General features: G+C 47.1%; 1 protein-coding gene across 1 annotated transcript in view; it reads right to left on the bottom strand.

Moving 5' to 3' along the window:
* LOC311111421 (neogenin-like) overlaps positions 1–15,979 on the bottom strand; it is a gene marked incomplete at its 5' end in the record, with an annotated part of 74,500 nt that overhangs the window by 35,971 nt on the left and 22,550 nt on the right. Inside the window, 3 exons of the mRNA XM_084154136.1 lie at positions 1,450–1,598; positions 4,045–4,199; positions 5,426–5,657. Of these exons, the coding sequence (XP_084010262.1) occupies positions 1,450–1,598; positions 4,045–4,199; positions 5,426–5,657 (536 nt within the window). The remainder of the gene's footprint in view (positions 1–1,449; positions 1,599–4,044; positions 4,200–5,425; positions 5,658–15,979) is intronic.

Genomic DNA, 15,979 nt, shown 5'->3' with positions numbered 1-15,979 from the left:
CTACTGCAACTCGCTGTCGGCTGGGCTCCCCGCTTGTGCCATCAAACCCCTGCAATTTATCCATAACGCTGCAGCCCGCCTGGTGTTCAACCTTCCCAAGTTCTCCCATGTCACCCTGCTACTCCGCACACTCCACTGGCTTCCAGTCGAAGCTCGCATCCACTACAAGACCATGGTATTTGCCTACGGAACACCAAGAGGAACTGCCCCTCCCTACCTTCAGGCTATGCTCGAACCCTACACCCCAACCAGAGTACGCAGTTCTGCCACCTCTGGTCTCTTGGCCGTCCCACCCCTACGGGAAGGCAGCTCCCGCTCAGCCCAGTCTAAGCTCTTGGCACCCCAATGGTGGAACCAGCTTCCCCCTGAAGCTAGGACAGCAGTCCCTGCCCATCTTCCCAAAACATCTGAAGCCCTACCTCTTCAAAGAGTATCTTAAATAATCTTACAGCAACCCCCCCCCCCCCCTTCCCCACACACAAAATAATGAAAAAAAACGTTTGTGAACTCACTCGCACTTGACTCTTTCCTCCTTACTAGCTCTGACTCTGCTGATAACTACTTGAAGAAAAATGACTGACTGTGATATGTGCTAGTCCCACCTAGCTATCTTAAGAAGCACTAACTGTATGTCACTCAGGGTAAGAGCGTCTGCTAAATGTCTCAAAAGTGAAAATATCACGTCCATTTGGGGACCGCCCTAATCTTCGTCCCTGGGTAGTAAAACCACAGTGTCTAATTGTTCCACTGAAGTCCGGCGCGCCAGTGTGACAGCTTCCTCCCTGTAGACGAGCTACTTCCTGAATCCTTCCCCATCCCCGCCTCAATAATTAATCCACTCCAACACCCTGTTAGCTACCCTGTTCTCTGGATTCAACCTTTGTTCCCCTCTTTTCAGATAAAGACAGAGTCAGATCAGCCTATTCTCTTCCTGTCAGCCTCTCTCTTTCTCTCTCTCCTCTAGGGAACGAGGGATAGTGGCAGCAACAGCATCATTACTCGTTGTGCTGGCTGACATTTCATCCATTATCATATTAAAGGCTCTTTAACGCCTGGCTGGTGGGGCTGGCAGGGCTGGATGACTCAGTAGGCTGTGCTGCGGTGCGCTGCACTGTGGCCTGCTGGGAGACTGGGGAATAGGGAGGGTGGTGCAGGCAGCTTTCTGATAGAGTGGGAGTAGAGCAGAGGCTTTGGAGCTTCGGGGAACAGAAGTTTCAAGGCAGTCTACTGGGCTGTTACAGAGCTGGGACACTTCAATGGGCTATATGGTGCTGATATATCGCTAATGCTAGGCCGGAAAAAGCAACAGTTAATTTCGCTGTTCTCTTTTGAAGTCTTGTTGTTCTACCATCACAAGACTAATCCCTCTCAGAGTATGATGTATCACTAATTCAACATATAGGGGCATCTAACTCCCCCATCTCCCCCACCCATCACACTGGGTCTTACCTGTTCCAGGTCCAGACCCTTCTCCATGTAGTAGACCTTGTAGGTGAGGACGTCTCCGTTGCCAGTGAGGGGCGTGTCCCAGCTGAGGGTGATGGAGGTGGGTGTGGTCGACACGGCCTGCAGGTTGGGGGCGGGACCGGGAACTTGCACTGGAAACACCAAAAAGAGACAGCGGACACTTATTATGAACTTAGTATGAATCCCAAAATAATGACAAAGGAAGGCATTTTCCCCCAAATCTCAATATTTGTATTTTTTTCAAATGTAAACCATATCATAAAACCACACTTGCACAAAACCACACTCTCACTCAATCATTTGGAGTCCATTCGGTCCCAATTTGACACAGACTGCCATTTTGGAATGTCCCCCCGTTTTTTTCTGTAACCGAAAAGCCTGACACACATGCTGTGGTCATTCCCCCACCAGACAACACCACATTATCCCACCAATCCCTCTAGCATGGCATTCTAGTGGGAGAAAGGAGGGAGCGGGGACAGACACGGTCACGCTTGGTTTACAGAGGAATTTATTTGAAGTATTAAGTTAATTGGAATTGGTTAGCCGAGAGAGCGGCTGGGACTAAACCAAGCGATTCAGGAGGGAGGGGGGTGTTTCCATTGTTGTTTGCTCTGCAGGTTCATTACATTCAATTAACAGCTCTGGTGGCGGCCGGCGCTGAGGTAGCAGGTGCTGAGAGCCACACATCTACTGGGGGATGTTAGGCTCTAGAGGGATAACGATTGGGTCTGGGAAACTTAGCTGGGTGGCAAATGTAACGCGTCATTAACCATACCTAGTCCTCACGAGGGACAACACAGACACACAGACACTAGGAACCTATAGCAGTGTTTTAACAAACAGACCATGTTGATTCTGTACGTACTACAAACTACGCCCTTGTCCATCAAACATGGGAAATACTTGAGACCCCAGTTTCACTGACAAATACCCAAATTCTTCTCTAAGGGAAAGGAACATTTATCTTCGCTGTGTGTTAGCTGCAGATGTGCCCGGCAGAACATGGAGGCTCTCATTTGTCAGTAGATATAGAAGGTGTCTGGGTGTGTGTAAGCCCCTCTCTCTGAGGAAAAGCGATATACAGTGAGGGATACGGTGTGGTTGGTCCACGTCTGGTACTTGGAATCAGGTCAACAATTTAAACCCTCATTTATAACCTAGAAGAGAGGCTGTCAGACAGACAGAGAAATATGTCCCTGGCACTGGCTGCCCCCTTTGCTATCCCCATGGGTAGTTAGGCTCCCGCTGGCACACATTATGGAATGCCAGGTGCCAAGGACACAGGTAGAGAGGCAGAGACTGACCCAGAAACTGGGCAATGGCTGAGCCGTGATGGAGGGAGAGAGAAGGAGAGATGAATAGGCTGAGCCGTGATGGAGAGAGAGAGAAGGAGAGATGAATAGGCTGAGCCGTGATGGAGAGAGAGAGAAGGAGAGATGAATAGGCTGAGCCGTGATGGAGGGAGAGAGAAGGGGAGATGAATAGGCTGAGCCGTGATGGAGGGAGAGAGGAGGAGAGATGAATAGGCTGAGCCGTGATGGAGGGAGAGAGGAGAGATGAATAGGAGGGCGTTCACCTCTCCTCTGCCATGGAGGGGGAAGCCCTTATCATGTCTGCTGTAGAGCTGTGAGGGGAAAATGCTCCAGTCACAACATCCTTATGAGGCCTGGTATACACTGTGAATGGATACACCGTCAAAGTATACACTGTGAATGTATACACTGTGAATGGATACACCGTCAAAGTATACACTGTGAATGGATACACCGTCAAAGTATACACTGTGAATGGACACACCGTCAAAGTATACACTGTGAATGGACACACCGTCAAAGTATACACTGTGAATGGACACACCGTCAAAGTATACACTGTGAATGGACACACCGTCAAAGTATACACTGTGAATGGACACACCGTCAAAGTATACACTGTGAATGGACACACCGTCAAAGTATACACTGTGAATGGACACACCGTCAAAGTATACACTGTGAATGGACACACCGTCAAAGTATACACTGTGAATGGACACACCGTCAAAGTATACACTGTGAATGGACACACCGTCAAAGTATACACTGTGAATGGATACACCGTCAAAGTATACACTGTGAATGGATACACCGTCAAAGTATACACTGTGAATGGACACACCGTCAAAGTGGGACGGAGGAGGTATTACGGATTGGAGAACTTGAGGGGAAGGAGGAAAAATTTTAATTCCACCTGCCCACCATACCCCGTCAGCTTCTTCGTCAGCTAAGTATGGGAGGCCATGTTTGAACACACACCTACCTCTCTCACACACACACCCTTCTTCGTCAGCTAAGTATGGGAGGCCATGTTTGAACACACACCTACCTCTCTCTCTCACACACCCCCAGGTAAGTAAATGGAAGGAAATGAACAACAACCACAGAGGATGTTTTCCACAGCCCAGAGAGGAGAGGACAGTAGCCCTCTGAGCTACAGTGGGGTGGTCTGGGTTCATGTTTATCCATTTGTGCATGTTTATGTTTGTTTGTTAGAGTATACAGTATGTTTGCCTGTGTATCTGTGTCTGTGCTTTACCTTCAGCCTGGGTGGCCACCTTGAGGACGGCAGAGCTCTCTCCCAGGCCGTTCTTGTTGTGTGCCAACACCCGGAACTTGTACTTGGAGTCGGGCATCAGGTTCTGAATGGTCACCTGCATCTCACCTGGCCGACTGGTGTTCTCAATACGCTCCCTGAGACACAGACACACAACAGCACAGTTAGTGTTCACTATCGACAGCACAGTTAGTGTTCACTATCGACAGCACAGTTAGTGTTCACTATCGACAGCACAGTTAGTGTTCACTATCGACAGCACAGTTAGTGTTCACTATCGACAGCACAGTTAGTGTTCACTATCGACAGCACAGTTAGTGTTCACTATCGACAGCACAGTTAGTGTTCACTATCGACAGCACAGTTAGTGTTCACTATCGACAGCACAGTTAGTGTTCACTATCGACAGCACAGTTAGTGTTCACTATCGACAGCACAGTTAGTGTTCACTATCGACAGCACAGTTAGTGTTCACTATCGACAGCACAGTTAGTGTTCACTATCGACAGCACAGTTAGTGTTCACTATCGACAGCACAGTTAGTGTTCACTATCGACAGCACAGTTAGTGTTCACTATCGACAGCACAGTTAGTGTTCACTATCGACAGCACAGTTAGTGTTCACTATCGACAGCACAGTTAGTGTTCACTATCGACAGCACAGTTAGTGTTCACTATCGACAGCACAGTTAGTGTTCACTATCGACAGCACAGTTAGTGTTCACTATCGACAGCACAGTTAGTGTTCACTATCGACAGCACAGTTAGTGTTCACTATCGACAGCACAGTTAGTGTTCACTATCGACAGCACAGTTAGTGTTCACTATCGACAGCACAGTTAGTGTTCACTATCGACAGCACAGTTAGTGTTCACTATCGACAGCACAGTTAGTGTTCACTATCGACAGCACAGTTAGTGTTCACTATCGACAGCACAGTTAGTGTTCACTATCGACAGCACAGTTAGTGTTCACTATCGACAGCACAGTTAGTGTTCACTATCGACAGCACAGTTAGTGTTCACTATCGACAGCACAGTTAGTGTTCACTATCGACAGCACAGTTAGTGTTCACTATCGACAGAAGTGTGAATGGGCCCTCGGAGTAGTGTTTATGTTATAGGGGCCCTCAGAGTAGTGTGTATGTTATAGGGGCCCTCAGAGTAGTGTGTATGTTATAGGGGCCCTCAGAGTAGTGTGTATGTTATAATACACTGAGTAGTGTGTATGTTATAGGGGCCCTCAGAGTAGTGTGTATGTTATAGGGGCCCTCAGAGTAGTGTGTATGTTATAATACACTGAGTAGTGTGTATGTTATAATACACTGAGTAGTGTGTAATACTGTACTGTGTAGGGTCCCTACCTGTTGGTTCCCTCCTGGTTGTAGTAGACAGAGTAGATGAGGTCTTCTCCGTGGGGCTCGGCCGGAGGGCGCCAGGTGAGCTTGATGAAACGGGTGGAGACCAGCGAGGCCACGACGTCACGGGGGGCGGAGGGGGTGGGGCCAGTGGGGTTAGCCACGCCTCCGGAGCCTGGCGTTACATGGTCAGTAGTGTCAGGAGTCAGTGAGGGAGGAGGGGTGGGGAGGGCTACATCTTTGGGAGGGCAGGGGGGGAGGGGAGATGAGCAGGGGGGAGGTGGATGGAAGCGTGAAGGGAGGTGAAGAAGACAGCGAGAGAGAAGGAGAGAGAGACGGACAGATGGCGGGCATCCAAAAGGAAGAGAGAGGAAGAGAGAAAGGAAAGCGAAACAAAGGAGAACAAAAAAGAAAACAGAAGAAAAACACAAAATAACAACCACGTAACAAAAAGAGAGCTCTGGGCATGACAAGGAATCACACAACAACACTAATATCACGCTGGAATAATCACAACCAAACACAACAACAACACAATACAAAAGGAGGGAGACTAAACATGCACAACATCTCTAATGGAAGGGGAGGGGAGTAACAGCACTAAATAAACATTGAATGGTATATGAACACATATGCAAAATACAGTCTACACTGTGTACATACTCCACATAGCAAAGGGAGACTTTAAAAGCTCCACACCAACTGTCACTAAGGTAGAGGCCATTCACATTCACAAACCCACCATATAAATGTCTTAAAGCACTTTTCCTGGCGGAATTCACACAGTCTACCCACAGCACTGAGAAAAACGGCATTTGGTGTTTTCGCAGAACACTCTGTGGTTAGACATGGGTATATCTGCTTTGATTTTTCTACCAGCCAACTCACACAACACAGGGAAAGAATGTCAGAGAGACTGTGGCATTTACATTGGTAATCTAGTCCGAGGGCAATGCCAAAATGTAAGGAAACTGAGCATATGGTATATATATATATTACTAGAAATATAGCTCTATATGCAAATGTATGCTGGCCACAGTACATCTATCCATCATGACATACTGAGATGCTGCTTACTTGGGGAGACTAGAGTATCTGTTTATATGACAGATTCCAGCGGAGCCATGACCTTGGATCTTGAACAGATTGGTGTGGGATTTGCTGCATATTACACATATACGTGCACTCACACACACACACACACACACACACACACACACACACACACACACACACCCCCACTGGGAATTGATTCCCCTGTCTATTGGAGTAAAAGGAAGATAACCAATAAGTGTCATTCTACAGAGTTAAACATATTTTCCTTGGGCACTGAGAGAAAATTATTCTCACCTCCCATAACAAAAAATACACACCAATTTAAATGTAAACAATCTAATTATCAACAAAATATTCAAATCACAGAAACATTCAACAACTGGGAATACATGGGCCCTATCTCTCTCCATAAACAGAAACCTATTTTAGAAAGAGGGCCTGAGGAGGATGTACTTCCATCTGATTCATAACTGTAGGAAATGCATTAAGTCCGGTCCATTTCACTACAGCTTCTCTGTAATGACACGAGCCATTAGACGGAATGCAGATGAGGCATCAGTCAGAGAAATTACTGACTAGTACACAGAGTGGGCTGTCTGTCTGTCAGTGTGACGAGGCTGCTGCCGGGAAAGGATTGGGAACTGTTTCCTTGACATATCTGTCAATCGTGTGGCTTTCAGAGGTCATATCCTCATATCATAAACAGTCCTGACTTGTATATGACAGTTTGTGTGTGTGTACATCCATTTGGCCATAGGTGTATGTGTGTGTGTGTGTGTGTGTACATCCATTTGGCCATAGGTGTGTGTGTGTGTGGCTGTATAGGTGTATGTGTACGTAGGATGCTCTCTGTCAGAGTCAGCCTCTCCGTTTTTAGGCTTGGGCGGTATACCGTATATACACCGTATACCGGGGTATTTGGAAAAAGCCATGGGATGGTTTTTCAATACTGTTGAAACTATTTCTTTGAAGTTTGTTTTAATAAATGTGAATATTTGTAGCTACTTTTTAAGTAAATACCTGCAGTCAACTTGTGCAATACATTAGGACATAAAGATTGCATTCTTCATTTCACCTGTCACATAATTTTTAATTATGAAGCTTACACGTGGTGTTTGTTTACAAGCAAACTACGACAAGAGACTGGAGCCTTGTGAGTCACTCACTGTTGTGCAGCATGTGCCAGGTGATCTAATTACATTATGGAATTCACAACTAAATGTTTGCCAGCTAGATATCTTATAACTATTAAGTTAAATGTCTAAAATGTGCTAAATGCTCTGCAGTTGTGCATTTGGTTTGCTAATTTAGTAGCTAGTTATCTGGCTAAGTAGTTAGCGTCTTTCAAAATCAAGCATTCCAGGGTAACTGCAAAGAATCCCCTCTTGGATCAAGAGCGTTGCTGGCTAATATTTGTTTTGTGTGTGCAGCAAGTTGTGAGTAGCATTTTTGAGTTAGTTGTGTAGTTGTGCATATTAGTTTAGGTCAGACTGTATAAAATGTTCACAATGCGCTCGTTAGCATTTAGTTAACATTCTCTATGGGATTTTATATGTACTTTTTAGCATTGCTAACCTTCAGATTACAGAGTATCAGTGGGGTTTTAAAACAGTGCCCCTTGTGTTCAGTGCCGGCATGACAGAATATCCCGGTTTGGCACAAGGTCGGTATGAAGGTATGACAATCTGGATACCGCCCAAGCCTACTGTTTGGCCGGGGCTTGCTCTGGCGGCTTGCCCACCTCCACTCCCCTCGGTCCTCTTGGCTTTAAGGCTCAGCTGGAGGATTACCATTCTGTTGGAGACAGAACCCGGAGCAAATTGCCGGGGAAGGAATAAGGAATAAAGGGAAAGAAAAGGGGGAAGAAAGATGGCAGTCAACCGGGCGGAGAGACTCCTGAGCTGCCAAGCGAGGCACTGGCATGGGGCCACGTGCTAAGGACCACTATGCCCAAGTTGGCACCAGCCATACAGTGAGTAGATGAAAACCATAATGATAGTCTCAGTGGTACTATAGAGAACAGGACATGTCTCAGTCTCCTTTGTCACAATCAGTCTTCCATCTATTCTCAGACGTGGACGGTTACAGTAAGGCAGAACTAGAGTAGAATCCTAGATTCCTACTGGACCTGTTCTGATGGTCTATTTCTAGTAGATGAACTGTGTCATTAGGGCGTGTGACACTGGTAATGAATGGCTGGCATTAGGAGCTAATGAGGAAAGTTATCCTCTACCTCAACTAGGTATCTGGGTACTGTGTATAAGAAATAGTGAGACAAAGAGATTCAAAGCAAACTGTTAATAATTTAAGAATCTTATTTGTTGTTGTTGTTGTAGTATTTTACCCCTTTTTACTCCCCAAACGGGCTCGGGAGGCGAAGGTCGAGTCATGCGTCCTACGAAACATGACCCGCCAAACCGCGCTTCTTAACCCCCTGCCCGCTTAACCCGGAAGCCAGCCGCACCAATGTGTCGGAGGAAACACCGTTCAACTGACGACCGAGGTCAGCCTGCAGGCGCCCGGCCCACCACAAGGAGTCACTAGAGCGCGATGAGCCAAGTAAAGCCAACCCGGCCAAATCCTCCCCTAACCCAGACGATGCAGGGCCAATTGTGCGCCGCCCTATGGGACTCCTGATCACGGCCGGTTGTGATACAGCCTGGGATCGAACCCAGGTCTGTAGTGACGCCTCTAGCACTGCGCTGCAGTGCCTTAGACTGCTGCGCCACTCGGGAGGCCCATAATGGAAGAATCATAATAATGGACAATGAAACATACTGTACTTTCCAGGGCAACTAAATGATCTCAGTGGAGCTCTTCAGGACAAAGAATTCCAGTACCTTTTCATGTTGGATTACAAGGGAAGTAACTGGTGCCTAAGCTTCTAGTAATGTCAATACAAGTTGTACAATACGTCAATTTTGTGGGCATATGAAAACATAACTGGCAAAAATGAGCTGCCACTTTGTCTGCCGGGTAGAAGTGTAGAAGAAAAGTCGGCCATGGGTATTAAAATGTTAAGTCCTGTCTCGGCACACGTACACCCACAGGACACTTAGCTCATTGGCAGGCTGCTGGGCTTTCAAACATCTAATTTGCTGCTATATACAAAGAGAGCACGGTTATTTAGGATTCAGGTCAACAATGACGTCACCAGGCAGCGTTCAAAGTCGCTACTATGTGACTTGGAGAGCGAGAGGTCTTGCCAAGTGTTGCATAATGGTATAACTAGTCTCAGAAGTGAAGGGAACAGTCTCTGCTTCTGTCTGTGGGTTGGGTCACGTAATGTAGCTGAACAGAGCCACACGGATACACTATTGGCTTATTACAGAATGACAGCTTTTATCTACGGGAAGAAAGGAGGGAGGCGAGAAAGAGGGACGGAAAGAGGGAAGAGAGACGGTTATGCTCCTTAGCGGAAGAGAAGAGGATGAGATACGGCACATGAAAAGGAGAGAGCTGATATAAGATGTTTAGAAAATACTGAGATCTAAAATATTTAAAGGAAATGTCTAGATTCCTTTTTTGGCAGAATATCATGGTCAGTTAAGCTGCTAAATGAACACATCCAAGCTTTCATAGAACTTGAACAAGAACATGTGTGATGGCAGAAAGACAGTTCGACTGATTCGTGATGCTTCCTCCGAGGAGATGTTCTGAAACGGCGTTTGTGGGGGGTTCTGATCAAGCGAGAACGATCGTGGTGTGGTCGTATCCAATTGGTTGCTGCTGAGAGCAAAGCGAAGAAATTCAGTCATTTATTTTTTCCAGAGGCCATGTTCTCTCTCTAGTCACCAGCCAATAACATCAGAGGAAAGAGAATTCTGACAGCTCATGACATTTGGAGAGGCTCTTGATGTGTCGACAAAAGATACAAACTCGGGTAAGAGAGATACAAATGTTTTGAAGGAAGACTAAAAACCAAGTAGAGAATGAGAAAGAGATGGAGAGACAGATCAAACACATCCGTCATCGTTTGTTCTTTATCTCCCGGTCCCTTGCTTCCTCTTGTTCATCAGTTGGCCAAGCGTTGGACCTCTGCAAGGGGAGGATGCTGTTCCCCCGCTCTCCACTTGGGGACCGTCTCTGCCGTTGGCCTTTGAGGACTACGCGTTTCTGTTTCTGACACCTTGTCATGTGGTGAGAGAAGTCGTGAGGACAGTAGAGGCATCTGATTTCTTATAAAGTCTATAAGGTTTACAGAATGCCCACTACCCCAAGGCACAAAAACACAGATCAGTAACTTGATACACTGAGAAGGTGGCATTAAAGCTGGTTTTCAGGGAGGCTCGCGCCACAGAGAAAGACCCAAAGTAGTCCACTGTAGAGCAAAAGTTAGAGAAGAGTTCATGGGTTCTGGGTGATTTGGAACTGTCCGCATGAGTTCTCTGCATCTCCATATTCATTTCTTACACTCCCTGCCCCATTTCAACAGTTTTTGCAGCAAATTGGAAACCGGAGATCTAAAACCTGGCGTATTCTTTGTGAGAAAAACAGGCACTTTTAAGAGGGAGTTATAAAAGAACATCAAGGAATAATTTTTTATGGAGTACAGATAAGGAAAGCATTTTCTGGAACAGCTCATTGTATGGGAACCCAAGGTCAAGTGAAGGTGTTGGGAACTTGAAGGGTTTATTTTGCTGTGGTTTGGTGGTTTAACATCAAGTATAAAACCTACTGCTACCAACAGTGCTGCCAGCTCACACGCTCACTCAACTCATTGGAGAAGACAAAAAAAAGAGAGCAAAGTCAAATTAAAAGGCATCAGAGGCGTGCGGAACATGAAACGTTTGGGATCGGTCTGGGATTTAGTTTTTTTGGGGGGGAAGGAGGAAGCTGGGGGCGTTATGGCCTCCTTTCTGCCTGAGGACCCTCTGGCTGGTGAGATAAAGGGATGGAGCTGCAGGAGGACAACACAACTCAAGGGGACTGGGGGGGGGGGGGGGGAGTTCTGGTGGAGAGGGTGGTTGGAGGGTGGTCACAGCATGACAGAGCAGGATTAGGGTTTAGGGTTTAGGGATCCCCCCTAGTGTTCCAGGCATCAGGGGATATGATGGGAGTGAGTGTATTGAGACTCATCTGGTGAGGGTCTAACCTCCCTCCTTGTCCCTCAACTCCTACACGCCCCGCTAGGGCTAAAGCAGGCCCTCTGGGGTCATGGAGCAGTCAGTCTTACTCCTTTTGCCCCCCCCCCTCCCTCGTCCGTCCGTCTGTCCATCCCCCCCCATCTCCTCCATCCACCTACTAAATCTCCGCCCCTTTAAAGTCCTTCCCTCTATCTGTGGAGCCGGAGCGTCTGTATGCTAGTCTCCCTTCACAAGACTGTACACGTTTATTCACACACAGTAAAGTCCCCTTGGACTTTCATCTGCTTTGAAACACGGCTGACAATTCAATCAGGGTGGATCCATCAATAATTAAATGTCTGAGGTGTACATGCATACATACAACGTCCCCTTCCCCATCAAACAAACAACCTCCCTTGATCCACTTCCACTGGAGTGTCATTTGGTTATGATTGTATATCACGCCCCCACCCCTGCTGTGGCGTGAGCCCTGATATTTGTAAATGAATGAGTGCATGGACATCTTTTTCGATGTTGATTGCCTCCCCTCCTCCCCCCCCCGTCGTGAAGTGGTGAAGTCTTTCTTTGGGGAAATTAGCATGATATGCATCCAGTGCTAAACATGCTCAGTGGAGAAGAAACAGGGAGCACTAACAAGGGTTCCTCCTGTAGACTTCAAGAAGCAGGAAATAGGTTTTACCCTACAACATCATCTCAATCCCTAACAGGCCAAAGGTTCTTATTACCTGGGAGGGGTGTGGATTGAATTCAACACTTAACTATGTAGAGTACGGTAAAGTGGTTTGAGATCTCAGTGGTGCTTGTGCCAGGTTTCTCCCCACAGAGGAGGGAAAGGTCAAAATAAAATGGATTGTTTGTGTAACTCGGAGAGGAAACCCTCTGGATTCACAGAGTGTAATCAGGGTAGCTGGGCTGGTCTACGGGGGGGCGGATATCACGCACAGGAAAATCAAGGTGGGTAGCCTATTATAGCCCCCTGGAATGTTGCATGATGGTTAACGTGCGTAGAGAGGGCGGCACGACAGGGAGGGCGGTTGACGTGAAAAGGAAACGCCAGTATGGCAGCGCCGCCCATTTCTGAGCCAGGAGCCCAGGGCCCCGCTGGGGGTCAGGTGACCTGTCGGGGTATAGAGGAAGAGCTTTGTTTTGGCGCAACGTGGCGCTTCCAGCCATTTAAGCTGTTTGGGCCGAGTAGAGCCCCGAAAGTAGACTCTGGGGATGGGTGGTATCCAACAACAGCAGCCAGTATCCTGGATGGAGTGTGAGTGATAAAGGGATGGTGTGACTGGAGCGTGAGGCTGAGGTAGGTGACACACCAAGCCCAGGTCAGGGCTAAAAACGTCCTCGATAATAAGGTTGAAAGGATGACCTTGAAAAAAAGCAATGAAAAGATACAGTAAACTAAAAGAAACATAACCCTTCAGTTTCCATTGTAAAAAGAAAGCGGGTTATCATGCGGAATATCAGAAAAACACGCGGATGATAATATTCTGTCCTCGTGTAAGCAAATTAATCTCAGAGATGGAATGAACAATCAGGGAAAATATGCAAAGAAAGAACAATATGTTTTTTTAACCAACCACTGCCGGTCCTAACCATTACAGAGTAAACAAAGCACATGGGAGCAATCTGGCAGCCAAACCCACGCTCAGGGTCCTTGAACAGAGTGTGGTAAAATACAAATATATACACACACACACACACACACACACACACACACACACACAGCGGAGACCACAGTCTTCTGACCAGCTGCCTAACTGCTCCCAGTGGAAACCACACTGGCCCAGTAATCAGAGGTAGGAGGAGGTGGGTGTTCCAGTTGGGTTTGTCTGTGTTTCTTCTCCCATGACTTACTGTAGGTGGGCCGAGCCTTCTGGGTAACACCACCATGACTTACTGTAGGTGGGCCGAGCCTTCTGGGTAACACCACTATGACTTACTGTAGGTGGGCCGAGCCTTCTGGGTAACACCACTATGACTTACTGTAGGTGGGCCGAGCCTTCTGGGTAACACCTCTATTTAGTGTATTTACTATGGACGGAGCACTATGAATACCTTGCCCGTTACTACTGTAGGCTGGATGTTTGGACTAACCTCATTTCTACACATTTCTAACCTCATTTTCAAAACATTTCATTTCCAATCTTGAACACATTCCATATAAACTAATATCACACTAGCTGCTACACCATCCATCTTCCAAGGCTAATAAAAAGGCCCTTGTCAGAGTGCGTAGCTGTAAAACCAACAGTCGCTCTGATTCAATTCTCCCCCTCCCTCTCTCTTCTTGAGAGGGGGGGGGGGGCGACATGCGGGGCACGTTAAACTGTCATATTTACATGGCCGTAAGCGTCGCACGGGGACCGCTGGTCGCTCTATGAATTTACAGCCGCTGCTACAGACGCCACAGTGACACACAACACAAATAGTGTCTGGTCGCCCTGTCCCTGACCCCTGACCCCTGACCCCTGCCTGAAGATACAGCCTCCATCCTCAACAGACACTAGGGGTTTACGTTTGTGTTCTGGTTTGGTTGCACAGAGCCCCAGAGTAGTACCTACGTTGTTTTTTTAGCACTGCTTTCTCACATGTTCGTTGTAACTGGGATGGGATACCCTGTTTCATGGGATACTACGGCATACTGTAATAGTATACTGTCGTGGCATTCTGCCGTAGAATTCTGTGCTGTAGTAGTATTATGTCATAGTATTCTGCCGTAGGATTCTGTCATAGTATACTGCAGTAGTATTCTGTAGTAGTATTCTGTGCTGCAGTAGTATACTGTAGTAGTATTCTGGGGATACTATAGTTCCTCTCCCTTTCCAGTCTAATCAGTATTGACTTACTGATCGCAAAAACACATCCATCAAAAACAGATCTGCTAGGTTGAATTCTCCTCTATAATATCCTATTGATTCTATCCCACTCTACTATGCCCAACTGAAAACTTCCCTACCAGCTTGGCTGGCAAGCCTGGCAGCGGAGATCTCCCCCTCTCTGATCTATCACTACGTCAGCCTCTGCATTCAGACACCACTGAATTCAATTTATCATCCGACTGCTCCCACGCTCGTCAAAAAAAAAGCACTCAGCCAGTCATTAGAAGGAGAAAGTCAATTTCTCAACAGGCATTTGTGCTTGGCTGTGGTGAAAGTGCTCTGTGTCCTGTCAGTTTAGTGTTGACTGGAGTGGTTTTCTGCTCTGGGTGAGGACTGACTGGGACAATGTGCTGAGGGAGGGGGAGAGGGTGAGGAAGAGAGATGGGGGAGAAGGGGAAAAAGAGAGCAGAGAGAGAGAAAGAGCGAGAGGAGGGAAGAGGCTGTGGGGGGGGGGGGGGGGGGGGGGGTTATCCACTCCACCACACTACCCTGGTAAAACACAGACACACTACCCTGGTAAAACACAGACACACTACCCTGGTAAAACACAGACACACTACCCTGGAAACCACAGACACACTACCCTGGTAAAACACAGACACACTACCCTGGAAACCACAGACACACTACCCTGGTAAAACACAGACACACTACCCTGGAAACCACAGACACACTACCCTGGTAAAACACAGACACACTACCCTGGAAACCACAGACACACTACCCTGGAAACCACAGACACACTACCCTGGTAAAACACAGACACACTAACCTGGTAAAACACAGACACACTACCCTGGTAAAACACAGACACACTACCCTGGTAAAACACAGACACACTACCCTGGAAACCACAGACACACTACCCTGGTAAAACACAGACACACTACCCTGGAAACCACAGACACACTAACCTGGTAAAACACAGACACACTACCCTGGAAACCAGACACACTACCCTGGTAAAACACAGACACACTACCCTGGTAAAACACAGACACACTACCCTGGTAAAACACAGACACACTACCCTGGTAAAACACAGACACACTACCCTGGAAACCACAGACACACTACCCTGGTAAAACACAGACACACTACCCTGGTAAAACACAGACACACTACCCTGGAAACCACAGACACACTACCCTGGTAAAACACAGACACACTACCCTGGTAAAACACAGACACACTACCCTGGTAAAACACAGACACACTACCCTGGTAAAACACAGACACACTACCCTGGTAAAACACAGACACACTACCCTGGTAAAACACAGACACACTACCCTGGTAAAACACAGACACACTACCCTGGTAAAACACAGACACACTACCCTGGTAAAACACAGACACACTACCCTGGAAACCACAGACACACTACCCTGGTAAAACACAGACACACTACCCTGGTAAAACACAGACACCATATTTTAAAAAACAGGAGTCATATAAGTGTGAGATGACGTAGACTCAGCCAATCAACTCCTGCTGGTATTTGATTGTTGTTTTGCTACCTGTTGAGATTGCGA

Source organism: Coregonus lavaretus (assembly GCF_964263955.1).
Source record: "Coregonus lavaretus genome assembly, chromosome: 37".
NCBI classification, from domain to species: Eukaryota; Metazoa; Chordata; class Actinopteri; order Salmoniformes; family Salmonidae; genus Coregonus; species Coregonus lavaretus.
This window is presented reverse-complemented; position numbering and strand designations above follow the sequence as displayed.